The sequence below is a fragment of the Montipora foliosa genome, chromosome 11, assembly GCF_036669935.1.
Source record: "Montipora foliosa isolate CH-2021 chromosome 11, ASM3666993v2, whole genome shotgun sequence".
NCBI classification, from domain to species: domain Eukaryota; kingdom Metazoa; phylum Cnidaria; class Anthozoa; order Scleractinia; family Acroporidae; genus Montipora; species Montipora foliosa.
The window spans coordinates 25,931,978-25,946,977 of record NC_090879.1 but is presented as its reverse complement, the minus strand read 5'-3'; the positions used below and the strand labels follow the sequence as shown (position 1 = coordinate 25,946,977).

The 15,000-nt window shown below is 41.4% G+C and overlaps 2 protein-coding genes across 2 annotated transcripts in view; one reads left to right on the top strand and one right to left on the bottom strand.

Annotated features, from left to right (window-relative positions):
* Positions 1-15,000, bottom strand: part of LOC137975130 (melanocortin receptor 5-like) — a 387,070-nt gene that overhangs the window by 338,020 nt on the left and 34,050 nt on the right. The gene's annotated exons all lie outside the window — the stretch shown is intronic.
* Positions 543-2,179, top strand: LOC137976427 (uncharacterized). The gene has a single exon (XM_068823767.1). The coding sequence runs from the start codon at positions 809-811 to the stop codon at positions 2,012-2,014; it is 1,206 nt and encodes a 401-aa protein (XP_068679868.1). The 5' UTR covers positions 543-808; the 3' UTR covers positions 2,015-2,179.

Genomic DNA, 15,000 nt, shown 5'->3' with positions numbered 1-15,000 from the left:
GCGCTATGCAAAAAACCGCATGAAAAAAGACCTATTAGAGGAGAAATAACATTTTTCGCAAAAGTGTCGAAAATGGCCATTTTTCGCAAAGTAGCAAAGGGGGGACCAAAGGAAATTTTTCAAAAATGGCCGATTTCTTGGGTCAACTTCGGAAGGCTAAAAAAATAGGAAATACAAGTCGCCTGATGGCCTAGATAGTATGGAGTGAAAGCTAAACTATCCTAGATTTGCGCTATGCAAAAAACCGCATGAAAAAAGACCTATTAGAGGAGAAATAACATTTTTCGCAAAAGTGTCGAAAATGGCCATTTTTCGCGAAGTAGCAAAGGGGGGACCAAAGGAAATTTTTCAAAAATGGCCGATTTTTTGGGTCAACTTCGGAAGGCTAAAAAAATAGGAAATACAAGTCGCCTGATGACCTAATTAGAAGCAATTTATGAACCCTTATGAATTAAAGTTAATGTGACAACCATGACCTCTGTAAGGGATTTGTAATTGAGCTAAGGCTATTATGAGTTCTCTCGTTACAGAGCGAGCTTGACTCACGCGAACATCACACCATGCACATTATTATCCAATCACAACTCTAGGCGCCACGTGCTTAAGGACTAGCATATCAAAATCCCTGAACCTCGGTAATGCGTCATTTCTGTTTGGCTTCAAACCAAAACACTTCAGTTCAAGCATCTGCACTGAAATTTTAAGTATCCGCACTGAAATCCCCAATTATCCGTCCAAATTTCGTCACATTGATAGTCCCTGGTGTTTAGCAATTCTCTTGGAGACATATTGTGCAACTCACGGAGCCATGCCACCCATCAGATCTCGCAGAGCGGTTCGCGCCCAGAATAACGTCAACATGGATCCGGCGGTATTATCCGCTTTGCCAATTTCCGATCTTCGTGGTCTCTGCCAGCAGAATGGTCTACCTTCGACGGGCCAGCGAAGCACCTTGGAGAGAAGGCTTACTAGCCTCCGGTATGTTCCAGCGAATAACGCAGACGGTGGGCCCAACGGCGAAGCCTCGGGTCTCAATTTGAACAATCATATGGATCGCCCCCAGGATCGTAACAGTATTTTTAGCGAGGCTCAAATCGCAGAACTCCAACGGCTTGTGAAGGAATCTGTCGCAGTTGCCTCCACGGAAATCGCTGGCGAAGCCGCTAGGGCCGCGGTAGGCGCCATTCAAGCCCAATCAGTTATTCAACCGTCGACCCAAAACAGCGCCAGAACTTCCCGCGCAATCGACGTGGACACCCTTATCCAAACCCACCCCCACCAGGACATCACATTCCCCGACGCAGGGCTTCAAGCAACGCCCTTCCAGGATCCTATACCCACCAGCTACGTGAAAGAGATCCAGTCGGGTGAGTTTTTTGAACTGTCTAAACTGCTCCCTAAAAACCTATCGAATGTGGAGGACGAGCCGCTTGTCTTGTCCATAGAGAACTCAGTCGTGACAGTGACCAAGAATAGGAAAGCCTCTTCAACCATCACGGATGTTGAACAATGGACCACGGCCTTTACCATTTACTTAAGGGTACTTACGCATAAATTCCCCCATCGCTCACAGGAACTACTACATTATCTTAGCCTAATTAGATACGCCGCTAGGGTCCACGCCGGTTTAGGTTGGGCCATCTACGACTACAAGTTTCGCCAAAAGGCTAGTCTTAACAAGTCTCTAGTGTGGTCTATTCTGGATACTCAGTTGTGGCTCACTGTTTTTACTGTCGCACCTTCCGTCCTGAGAGAGGAATATCCCCTTTTTTCTAAGAGACCCAACTCCAGAGCCTCTGACGGGGTCGCAAGCAGAGGCACATGCAATAACTTCAACTCCACTGGGTCTTGCACCCGGGAATCCTGCCCGTACAAACACGTCTGCAACAAATGCCGGGGAGCCCACCCTGGGTGCCACTGTCCCGACCGATCTCGGGTCGACGGAAAACGTCACAGCGACGCGGAAAAGGACCCAGGGGCCTCCCATCCTACGTCCTCCCGTAGACCCAAGTGAAGGGGCTGCCTTGGTCCTCCCAACCCCCGTTAATGTGACAAGGTTGGAAAGTACACTCGAGGACCACCCTGAACAGTTTTTAGTTTTAACATTATGTAACACTTTCAAGTATGGGGCTGACATAGGCTACAATGGCCAACGGTTTGCACGCTTTTCTAAGAACCTACCCACTGCCCTGGCACAGCCTGATATAGTAAATGAAAACTTGTCTAAGGAGGTCGCCGTAGGTCGTGTCGCGGGTCCATTCTCCACCCCCCCTTTCGTAACCTTCAAGTCTCCCCTATAGGTCTCGTTCCTAAGAAACATACAAATAAATTTCGAACTATTTTTCACTTATCATGTCCCAAGTCTGGGGTCACTAGTATCAATCACTCTATTTCCAAGGAGGACCATGGCCTGCAATACATAACCATTGACAATGCTATTTCGGGAATTTTAAGGTTCGGTCCGGGGTGCTTCCTTGCTAAAACGGATATTCAGTCTGCATTTCGACTCGTTCCGCTAAAACCATCTGACTACGAACTTTTTGGAATGTACTGGGACGGTCAATATTACTATGACAAATGTCTCCCCTTCGGCTTGCGGAGTGCCCCATATATCTTCAACCAACTTGCGGATGCGGTCGCGTGGATTCTCCTCAATAAGTGCCAAATCTCATTTGCTTGCCATATCCTGGACGATTTTCTAATCATCGAGCCTCTAGCACTTTCCCCCCCTTTACAGTCAGACCTGCCAACAGAGCCTGACCAGTATGCTCCTAACCTTTAGGAATCTTCATATCCCTATCGCCGGGGACAAGACCCAGGGCCCCTGTACTGCGCTCGATTTCATGGGTATCATTTTAGATTCTGGAAAAATGGAGGCACGGCTACCCCCCGATAAGGTCGAACGCATCCGGACCTCGCTCGCATCTTTTCAGCGTAGGAAATCCTGCACCCTTAAGGAATTACAATCCCTGATTGGCACTCTGAACTTCGCGTGTAAAGTCATTCCCCACGGTAGGCCTTTCCTTCAACGCATGATCGCGCTCACCCGGAAGGTTTCCAAGGCCCATCATCACATCTCATTGAGCTCCGGTTTCTTTAAAGATCTCCACATGTGGAAGGAGTTTATTTCGGACTGGAACGGGGCCAGTTTTTTCCTGTCTAACTCCTGGGTCGACTCGGACTCCCTCCAGTTATTCACCGACGCATCTGGTACCCTGGGCTCTGGGGGGGCTTTTGGTTCTAAGTGGTTCCAGGGCCGTTGGGAAAGCCACCAACAACTCCATCAACCAGGCGTGAGTATTGCCTGGCAGGAACTATTTGCCCTGGTCGTCGCCTGTTCCCTTTGGAGCAGATATTTTGCTAACAGGCGCATAATTATTTTTTGCGGTAATGAGTCGGTCATCGGCATTGTCAATTCTAAGCGCTTCCGCATTCCTAGAGTGATGGACTTAGTCCGCCAGTTGACCCTGCTGACACTACCTGCGAGTCCAGCATATTGCAGGTAAAAAGAACACGATCGCTGACTCGCTGTCTCGATTTCAGATGGACCGTTTTCGTCTGCTCGCGCCGCACGCAGAACAGGACCCCCACCCTATCCCACAGGCTCTCATGGAGATCTAACTGCCGACATCCACCGGTACCTTAACCTCTCGTTGGCAGCTTCTACTCAACGGTCCTACAGTTCGGGAGGGAGGCGTTTTCTGGATTTTTTATCATTGTACCGTATCGATCTACCCAACAACCTACCGGCAGACGAGGACACTCTCCTCCGGTATGTCGCCCACCTAGCACGATCAATCAAACACTCCTCAATTAAGAGCTATTTAGCCGCTGTCCGGCACCTTCACATCCGCAATGGTTATGACCTCGACCTGAAAAAAATTCTCCGCCTTCAGCTCATATGCCGGGGAATCAAACGCGCACAGGGCAGCAGCTGTCGATTCGTCTTCCCATCACCATAGAACACCTTCGCCTCTTTTTTAATCTCCTCGCGATCCCTTACACTTCGAACAGCGATTCAACTATGATTTGGGCTGCAATGACATTAGCCTTTTTTGGTTTTTTGCGGTTAGGAGAGCTGAGATGCAACTCCCCCTTCTCGTCACATATTCACCTTTCCCCGGAGGATATAACCTTCTTTCCCAATCAAACCTCCCCTCATTACATGTCGGTACGCATAAAGATTTCCAAAACAGATCCCTTTCGCTCTGGGCACACCATTTATATCGGGCCAACTAACCAGTCAATTTGCCCTGTGCAGCCCATGCACAGGTATCTGTTGGCAAGGAGCACCACCCCGGGACCCCTTTTCCAGTACGCTTCGGGCCTACCATTGACCAAGCAAGATTTGACTTCCGAGACAAGGCAGCTCTTATCCCTTGCCGGTTTCGACCCATCTAATTACGCCGGCCATAGCTATCGCATAGGCGCTGCCACAACGGCAGCCTCAGTTGGGCTCCCACCCTGGCTAATTAAAACCCTCGGGCGCTGGTCCTTCGACTGCTATGAGCGATATCTTAAATGCCCCAATTCCCTTCTCTCACAAGTTTCAGTTAAATTGGTAGGGAACACCCAAAATTAGCCTCTGGTACTCCACGTCACGGTCTGCCACCCAACTGGGCAACATTCTACGATATATTTTGCTACATTTTAGTATTTTGTTAGTTTGTGGTTCGTCAATGGGGAATACACTTCGTGTATTTGTGGGATGAAGTGTTCCCATGCGGGTCACCCTTTGCCCCATAGACTCACCGTACTAGGGCTGCGTGCCTTCTGATCGAGCACGGTTACCATAGAAACCAAGAGCCGCAACCCTAGATAGGATAAGGACCTCTCAGGTGTAGGATTGTAACCCTCTGGAGAGTATTGTGGCCTTGGGGATTGTAACCCTTGGCGAGGATTGTAACCTCGCATTGCCAACTTGTTGTCATGGCCTTGGGGATTATAACCCCTTGGAGAGGATCGCGACCTCTCTTTGCCGGGCAACTTAGTTATCCTGCCTTTTCACACCTGCTAATGGAGTGCTTCATCTCCTACCCCATTACCCCACAAATTGTTGTGTCTCATTTGCTGTCATGGGTTGGGAACATTAATATGAATTGAAAGCTAAACTATCCTAGATTTGTCCTATGCAAAAAAGCGCATGAAAAAAAACCTATTAGAGGAGAAATAATATTTTTCGCAAAAGTGTCGAAAATGGCCATTTTTCGCAAAGTAGCAAAGGGGGGACCAAAGGAAATTTTTCAAAAATGGCCGATTTTTTGGGTCAACTTCGGAAGGCTAAAAAAATAGGAAATACAAGTCGCCTGATGGCCTAATTAGTATGGATTGAAAGCTAAACTATCCTAGATTTGCGCTATGCAAAAAACCGCATGAAAAAAGACCTATTAGAGGAGAAATAACATTTTTCGCAAAAGTGTCGAAAATGGCCATTTTTGGCAAAGTAGCAAAGGGGGGACCAAAGGAAATTTTTCAAAAATGGCCGATTTTTTGGGTCAACTTCGGAAGGCTAAAAAAATAGGAAATACAAGTCGCCTGATGGCCTAATTAGTATGGATTGAAAGCTAAACTATCCTAGATTTGCGCTATGCAAAAAACCGCATGAAAAAAGACCTATTAGAGGAGAAATAACATTTTTCGCAAAAGTGTCGAAAATGGCCATTTTTCGCAAAGTAGCAAAGGGGGGACCAAAGGAAATTTTTCAAAAATGGCCGATTTTTGGGTCAACTTCGGAAGGCTAAAAAAATAGGAAATACAAGTCGCCTGATGGCCTAATTAGTATGGATTGAAAGCTAAACTATCCTAGATTTGCGCTATGCAAAAAACCGCATGAAAAAAGACCTATTAGAGGAGAAATAACATTTTTCGCAAAAGTGTCGAAAATGGCCATTTTTCGCAAAGTAGCAAAGGGGGGACCAAAGGAAATTTTTCAAAAATGGCCGATTTTTTGGGTCAACTTCGGAAGGCTAAAAAAATAGGAAATACAAGTCGCCTGATGGCCTAATTAGTATGGATTGAAAGCTAAACTATCCTAGATTTGCGCTATGCAAAAAACCGCATGAAAAAAGACCTATTAGAGGAGAAATAACATTTTTCGCAAAAGTGTCGAAAATGGCCATTTTTCGCAAAGTAGCAAAGGGGGGACCAAAGGAAATTTTTCAAAAATGGCCGATTTTTTGGGTCAACTTCGGAAGGCTAAAAAAATAGGAAATACAAGTCGCCTGATGGCCTAATTAGTATGGATTGAAAGCTAAACTATCCTAGATTTGCGCTATGCAAAAAACCGCATGAAAAAAGACCTATTAGAGGAGAAATAACATTTTTCGCAAAGTAGCAAAGGGGGGACCAAAGGAAATTTTTCAAAAATGGCCGATTTTTTGGGTCAACTTCGGAAGGCTAAAAAAATAGGAAATACAAGTCGCCTGATGGCCTAATTAGTATGGATTGAAAGCTAAACTATCCTAGATTTGCGCTATGCAAAAAACCGCATGAAAAAAGACCTATTAGAGGAGAAATAACATTTTTCGCAAAAGTGTCGAAAATGGCCATTTTTCGCAAAGTAGCAAAGGGGGGACCAAAGGAAATTTTTCAAAAATGGCCGATTTTTTGGGTCAACTTCGGAAGGCTAAAAAAATAGGAAATACAAGTCGCCTGATGGCCTAATTAGTATGGATTGAAAGCTAAACTATCCTAGATTTGCGCTATGCAAAAAACCGCATGAAAAAAGACCTATTAGAGGAGAAATAACATTTTTCGCAAAAGTGTCGAAAATGGCCATTTTTCGCAAAGTAGCAAAGGGGGGACCAAAGGAAATTTTTCAAAAATGGCCGATTTTTTGGGTCAACTTCGGAAGGCTAAAAAATAGGAAATACAAGTCGCCTGATGGCCTAATTAGTATGGATTGAAAGCTAAACTATCCTAGATTTGCGCTATGCAAAAAACCGCATGAAAAAAGACCTATTAGAGGAGAAATAACATTTTTCGCAAAAGTGTCGAAAATGGCCATTTTTCGCAAAGTAGCAAAGGGGGGACCAAAGGAAATTTTTCAAAAATGGCCGATTTTTTGGGTCAACTTCGGAAGGCTAAAAAAATAGGAAATACAAGTCGCCTGATGGCCTAATTAGTATGGATTGAAAGCTAAACTATCCTAGATTTGCGCTATGCAAAAAACCGCATGAAAAAAGACCTATTAGAGGAGAAATAACATTTTTCGCAAAAGTGTCGAAAATGGCCATTTTTCGCAAAGTAGCAAAGGGGGGACCAAAGGAAATTTTTCAAAAATGGCCGATTTTTTGGGTCAACTTCGGAAGGCTAAAAAAATAGGAAATACAAGTCGCCTGATGGCCTAATTAGTATGGATTGAAAGCTAAACTATCCTAGATTTGCGCTATGCAAAAAACCGCATGAAAAAAGACCTATTAGAGGAGAAATAACATTTTTCGCAAAAGTGTCGAAAATGGCCATTTTTCGCAAAGTAGCAAAGGGGGGACCAAAGGAAATTTTTCAAAAATGGCCGATTTTTTGGGTCAACTTCGGAAGGCTAAAAAAATAGGAAATACAAGTCGCCTGATGGCCTAATTAGTATGGATTGAAAGCTAAACTATCCTAGATTTGCGCTATGCAAAAAACCGCATGAAAAAAGACCTATTAGAGGAGAAATAACATTTTTCGCAAAAGTGTCGAAAATGGCCATTTTTCGCAAAGTAGCAAAGGGGGGACCAAAGGAAATTTTTCAAAAATGGCCGATTTTTGGGTCAACTTCGGAAGGCTAAAAAAATAGGAAATACAAGTCGCCTGATGGCCTAATTAGTATGGATTGAAAGCTAAACTATCCTAGATTTGCGCTATGCAAAAAACCGCATGAAAAAAGACCTATTAGAGGAGAAATAACATTTTTCGCAAAAGTGTCGAAAATGGCCATTTTTCGCAAAGTAGCAAAGGGGGGACCAAAGGAAATTTTTCAAAAATGGCCGATTTTTTGGGTCAACTTCGGAAGGCTAAAAAAATAGGAAATACAAGTCGCCTGATGGCCTAATTAGTATGGATTGAAAGCTAAACTATCCTAGATTTGCGCTATGCAAAAAAACCGCATGAAAAAAGACCTATTAGAGGAGAAATAACATTTTTCGCAAAGTAGCAAAGGGGGGACCAAAGGAAATTTTTCAAAAATGGCCGATTTTTTGGGTCAACTTCGGAAGGCTAAAAAAATAGGAAATACAAGTCGCCTGATGGCCTAATTAGTATGGATTGAAAGCTAAACTATCCTAGATTTGCGCTATGCAAAAAACCGCATGAAAAAAGACCTATTAGAGGAGAAATAACATTTTTCGCAAAAGTGTCGAAAATGGCCATTTTTCGCAAAGTAGCAAAGGGGGGACCAAAGGAAATTTTTCAAAAATGGCCGATTTTTTGGGTCAACTTCGGAAGGCTAAAAAAATAGGAAATACAAGTCGCCTGATGGCCTAATTAGTATGGATTGAAAGCTAAACTATCCTAGATTTGCGCTATGCAAAAAACCGCATGAAAAAAGACCTATTAGAGGAGAAATAACATTTTTCGCAAAAGTGTCGAAAATGGCCATTTTTCGCAAAGTAGCAAAGGGGGGACCAAAGGAAATTTTTCAAAAATGGCCGATTTTTTGGGTCAACTTCGGAAGGCTAAAAAAATAGGAAATACAAGTCGCCTGATGGCCTAATTAGTATGGATTGAAAGCTAAACTATCCTAGATTTGCGCTATGCAAAAAACCGCATGAAAAAAGACCTATTAGAGGAGAAATAACATTTTTCGCAAAAGTGTCGAAAATGGCCATTTTTCGCAAAGTAGCAAAGGGGGGACCAAAGGAAATTTTTCAAAAATGGCCGATTTTTTGGGTCAACTTCGGAAGGCTAAAAAAATAGGAAATACAAGTCGCCTGATGGCCTAATTAGTATGGATTGAAAGCTAAACTATCCTAGATTTGCGCTATGCAAAAAAACCGCATGAAAAAAGACCTATTAGAGGAGAAATAACATTTTTCGCAAAGTAGCAAAGGGAGGACCAAAGGAAATTTTTCAAAAATGGCCGAGTTTTTGGGTGAGTTTCGGAAGGCTAAAAAATAGGAAATACAAGTCGCCTGATGGCCTAATTAGTATGGATTGAAAGCTAAACTATCCTAGATTTGCGCTATGCAAAAAACCGCATGAAAAAAGACCTATTAGAGGAGAAATAACATTTTTCGCAAAAGTGTCGAAAATGGCCATTTTTCGCAAAGTAGCAAAGGGGGGACCAAAGGAAATTTTTCAAAAATGGCCGATTTTTTGGGTCAACTTCGGAAGGCTAAAAAAATAGGAAATACAAGTCGCCTGATGGCCTAATTAGTATGGATTGAAAGCTAAACTATCCTAGATTTGCGCTATGCAAAAAACCGCATGAAAAAAGACCTATTAGAGGAGAAATAACATTTTTCGCAAAAGTGTCGAAAATGGCCATTTTTCGCAAAGTAGCAAAGGGGGGACCAAAGGAAATTTTTCAAAAATGGCCGATTTTTTGGTCGAACTTCGGAAGGCTAAAAAAATAGGAAATACAAGTCGCCTGATGGCCTAATTAGTATGGATTGAAAGCTAAACTATCCTAGATTTGCGCTATGCAAAAAACCGCATGAAAAAAGACCTATTAGAGGAGAAATAACATTTTTCGCAAAAGTGTCGAAAATGGCCATTTATTGCAAAGTAGCAAAGGGGGGACCTAAGGAAATTTTTCAAAAATGGCCGATTTTTTGGGTCAACTTCGGAAGGCTAAAAAAATAGGAAATACAAGTCGCCTGATGGCCTAATTAGTATGGATTGAAAGCTAAACTATCCTAGATTTGCGCTATGCAAAAAACCGCATGAAAAAAGACCTATTAGAGGAGAAATAACATTTTTCGCAAAAGTGTCGAAAATGGCCATTTTTCGCAAAGTAGCAAAGGGGGGACCAAAGGAAATTTTTCAAAAATGGCCGATTTTTTGGGTCAACTTCGGAAGGCTAAAAAAATAGGAAATACAAGTCGCCTGATGGCCTAATTAGTATGGATTGAAAGCTAAACTATCCTAGATTTGCGCTATGCAAAAAACCGCATGAAAAAAGACCTATTAGAGGAGAAATAACATTTTTCGCAAAAGTGTCGAAAATGGCCATTTTTCGCAAAGTAGCAAAGGGGGGACCAAAGGAAATTTTTCAAAAATGGCCGATTTTTTGGGTCAACTTCGGAAGGCTAAAAAAATAGGAAATACAAGTCGCCTGATGGCCTAATTAGTATGGATTGAAAGCTAAACTATCCTAGATTTGCGCTATGCAAAAAACCGCATGAAAAAAGACCTATTAGAGGAGAAATAACATTTTTCGCAAAAGTGTCGAAAATGGCCATTTTTCGCAAAGTAGCAAAGGGGGGACCAAAGGAAATTTTTCAAAAATGGCCGATTTTTTGGGTCAACTTCGGAAGGCTAAAAAAATAGGAAATACAAGTCGCCTGATGGCCTAATTAGTATGGATTGAAAGCTAAACTATCCTAGATTTGCGCTATGCAAAAAACCGCATGAAAAAAGACCTATTAGAGGAGAAATAACATTTTTCGCAAAAGTGTCGAAAATGGCCATTTTTGGCAAAGTAGCAAAGGGGGGACCAAAGGAATTTTTCAAAAATGGCCGATTTTTTGGGTCAACTTCGGAAGGCTAAAAAAATAGGAAATACAAGTCGCCTGATGGCCTAATTAGTATGGATTGAAAGCTAAACTATCCTAGATTTGCGCTATGCAAAAAACCGCATGAAAAAAGACCTATTAGAGGAGAAATAACATTTTTCGCAAAAGTGTCGAAAATGGCCATTTTTCGCAAAGTAGCAAAGGGGGGACCAAAGGAAATTTTTCAAAAATGGCCGATTTTTTGGGTCAACTTCGGAAGGCTAAAAAAATAGGAAATACAAGTCGCCTGATGGCCTAATTAGTATGGATTGAAAGCTAAACTATCCTAGATTTGCGCTATGCAAAAAACCGCATGAAAAAAGACCTATTAGAGGAGAAATAACATTTTTCGCAAAAGTGTCGAAAATGGCCATTTTTCGCAAAGTAGCAAAGGGGGGACCAAAGGAAATTTTTCAAAAATGGCCGATTCTTTGGGTCAACTTCGGAAGGCTAACAAGTAGGAAATACAAGTCGTCTGATGGCCTAATTAGTATGGATTGAAAGCTAAACTATCCTAGATTTGCGCCATCAAAAAAAACCGCATGAAAAAGACCTATTAGAGGAAAAATAACATTTTTCGCAAAAGTGTCGAAAATGGCCATTTTTGGCAAAGTAGCAAAGGGGGGACCAAAGGAAATTTTTCAAAAATGGCCGATTTTTTGGGTCAACTTCGGAAGGCTAAAAAAATAGGAAATACAAGTCGCCTGATGGCCTAATTAGTATGGATTGAAAGCTAAACTATCCTAGATTTGCGCTATGCAAAAAAACGGCATGAAAAAAGACCTATTAGAGGAGAAATAACATTTTTCGCAAAGTAGCAAAGGGGGGACCAAAGGAAATTTTTCAAAAATGGCCGATTTTTTGGGTCAACTTCGGAAGGCTAAAAAAATAGGAAATACAAGTCGCCTGATGGCCTAATTAGTATGGATTGAAAGCTAAACTATCCTAGATTTGCGCTATGCAAAAAACCGCATGAAAAAAGACCTATTAGAGGAGAAATAACATTTTTCGCAAAAGCGTCAAAAATGGCCATTTTTCGCAGAAAAGCAAACGGGGGACCAAAGGAATTTTTCAAAAATGGCCGATTTTTGGGGTCAACTTCGGAAGGCTAAAAAAATAGGAAATACAAGTCGCCTGATGGCCTAATTAGTATGGATTGAAAGCTAAACTATCCTAGATTTGCGCTATGCAAAAAACCGCATGAAAAAAGACCTATTAGAGGAGAAATAACATTTTTCGCAAAAGTGTCGAAAATAACCATTTTTGCAAAGTAGCAAAGGGGGGACCAAAGGAAATTTTTTTAAAAATGGCCGATTTTTTGGGTCAACTTCGGAAGGCTAAAAAAATAGGAAATACAAGTCGCCTGATGGCCTAATTAGTATGGATTGAAAGCTAAACTATCCTAGATTTGCGCTATGCAAAAAACCGCATGAAAAAAGACCTATTAGAGGAGAAATAACATTTTTCGCAAAAGTGTCGAAAATGGCCATTTTTCGCAAAGTAGCAAAGGGGGGACCAAAGGAAATTTTTCAAAAATGGCCGATTTTTGGGTCAACTTCGGAAGGCTAAAAAAATAGGAAATACAAGTCGCCTGATGGCCTAATTAGTATGGATTGAAAGCTAAACTATCCTAGATTTGCGCTATGCAAAAAACCGCATGAAAAAAGACCTATTAGAGGAGAAATAACATTTTTCGCAAAAGTGTCGAAAATGGCCATTTTTCGCAAAGTAGCAAAGGGGGGACCAAAGGAAATTTTTCAAAAATGGCCGATTCTTTGGGTCAACTTCGGAAGGCTAAAAAATAGGAAATACAAGTCGCCTGATGGCCTAATTAGTATGGATTGAAAGCTAAACTATCCTAGATTTGCGCTATGCAAAAAACCGCATGAAAAAAGACCTATTAGAGGAGAAATAACATTTTTCGCAAAAGTGTCGAAAATGGCCATTTTTCGCAAAGTAGCAAAGGGGGACCAAAGGAAATTTTTCAAAAATGGCCGATTTTTTGGGTCAACTTCGGAAGGCTAAAAAAATAGGAAATACAAGTCGCCTGATGGCCTAATTAGTATGGATTGAAAGCTAAACTATCCTAGATTTGCGCTATGCAAAAAACCGCATGAAAAAAGACCTATTAGAGGAGAAATAACATTTTTCGCAAAAGTGTCGAAAATGGCCATTTTTGGCAAAGTAGCAAAGGGGGGACCAAAGGAAATTTTTCAAAAATGGCCGATTTTTGGGTCAACTTCGGAAGGCTAAAAAAATAGGAAATACAAGTCGCCTGATGGCCTAATTAGTATGGATTGAAAGCTAAACTATCCTAGATTTGCGCTATGCAAAAAACCGCATGAAAAAAGACCTATTAGAGGAGAAATAACATTTTTCGCAAAAGTGTCGAAAATGGCCATTTTTCGCAAAGTAGCAAAGGGGGGACCAAAGGAAATTTTTCAAAAATGGCCGATTTTTTGGGTCAACTTCGGAAGGCTAAAAAAATAGGAAATACAAGTCGCCTGATGGCCTAATTAGTATGGATTGAAAGCTAAACTATCCTAGATTTGCGCTATGCAAAAAACCGCATGAAAAAAGACCTATTAGAGGAGAAATAACATTTTTCGCAAAAGTGTCGAAAATGGCCATTTTTCGCAAAGTAGCAAAGGGGGACCAAAGGAAATTTTTCAAAAATGGCCGATTTTTGGGTCAACTTCGGAAGGCTAAAAAAATAGGAAATACAAGTCGCCTGATGGCCTAATTAGTATGGATTGAAAGCTAAACTATCCTAGATTTGCGCTATGCAAAAAACCGCATGAAAAAAGACCTATTAGAGGAGAAATAACATTTTTCGCAAAAGTGTCGAAAATGGCCATTTTTGGCAAAGTAGCAAAGGGGGGACCAAAGGAAATTTTTCAAAAATGGCCGATTTTTTGGGTCAACTTCGGAAGGCTAAAAAAATAGGAAATACAAGTCGCCTGATGGCCTAATTAGTATGGATTGAAAGCTAAACTATCCTAGATTTGCGCTATGCAAAAAACCGCATGAAAAAAGACCTATTAGAGGAGAAATAACATTTTTCGCAAAAGTGTCGAAAATGGCCATTTTTGGCAAAGTAGCAAAGGGAAATTTTTCAAAAATGGCCGATTTTTTGGGTCAACTTCGGAAGGCTAAAAAAATAGGAAATACAAGTCGCCTGATGGCCTAATTAGTATGGATTGAAAGCTAAACTATCCTAGATTTGCGCTATGCAAAAAACCGCATGAAAAAAGACCTATTAGAGGAGAAATAACATTTTTCGCAAAAGTGTCGAAAATGGCCATTTTTCGCAAAGTAGCAAGGGGGGACCAAAGGAAATTTTTCAAAAATGGCCGATTTTTGGGTCAACTTCGGAAGGCTAAAAAAATAGGAAATACAAGTCGCCTGATGGCCTAATTAGTATGGATTGAAAGCTAAACTATCCTAGATTTGCGCTATGCAAAAAACCGCATGAAAAAAGACCTATTAGAGGAGAAATAACATTTTTCGCAAAAGTGTCGAAAATGGCCATTTTTCGCAAAGTAGCAAAGGGGGGACCAAAGGAAATTTTTCAAAAATGGCCGATTTTTTGGGTCAACTTCGGAAGGCTAAAAAAATAGGAAATACAAGTCGCCTGATGGCCTAATTAGTATGGATTGAAAGCTAAACTATCCTAGATTTGCGCTATGCAAAAAACCGCATGAAAAAAGACCTATTAGAGGAGAAATAACATTTTTCGCAAAAGTGTCGAAAATGGCCATTTTTCGCAAAGTAGCAAAGGGGGGACCAAAGGAAATTTTTCAAAAATGGCCGATTTTTTGGGTCAACTTCGGAAGGCTAAAAAAATAGGAAATACAAGTCGCCTGATGGCCTAATTAGTATGGATTGAAAGCTAAACTATCCTAGATTTGCGCTATGCAAAAAACCGCATGAAAAAAGACCTATTAGAGGAGAAATAACATTTTTCGCAAAAGTGTCGAAAATGGCCATTTTTCGCAAAGTAGCAAAGGGGGGACCAAAGGAAATTTTTCAAAAATGGCCGATTTTTGGGTCAACTTCGGAAGGCTAAAAAAATAGGAAATACAAGTCGCCTGATGGCCTAATTAGTATGGATTGAAAGCTAAACTATCCTAGATTTGCGCTATGCAAAAAACCGCATGAAAAAAGACCTATTAGAGGAGAAATAACATTTTTCGCAAAAGTGTCGAAAATGGCCATTTTTCGCAAAGTAGCAAAGGGGGGACCAAAGGAAATTTTTCAAAAATGGCCGATTTTTTGGGTCAACTTCGGAAGGCTAAAAAAA

Excerpts from the sequence above, each read along its gene's own strand:
- LOC137976427 (XM_068823767.1), top strand. The coding sequence starts at position 809 with ATGCCACCCATCAGATCTCGCAGAGCGGTTCGCGCCCAGAATAACGTC.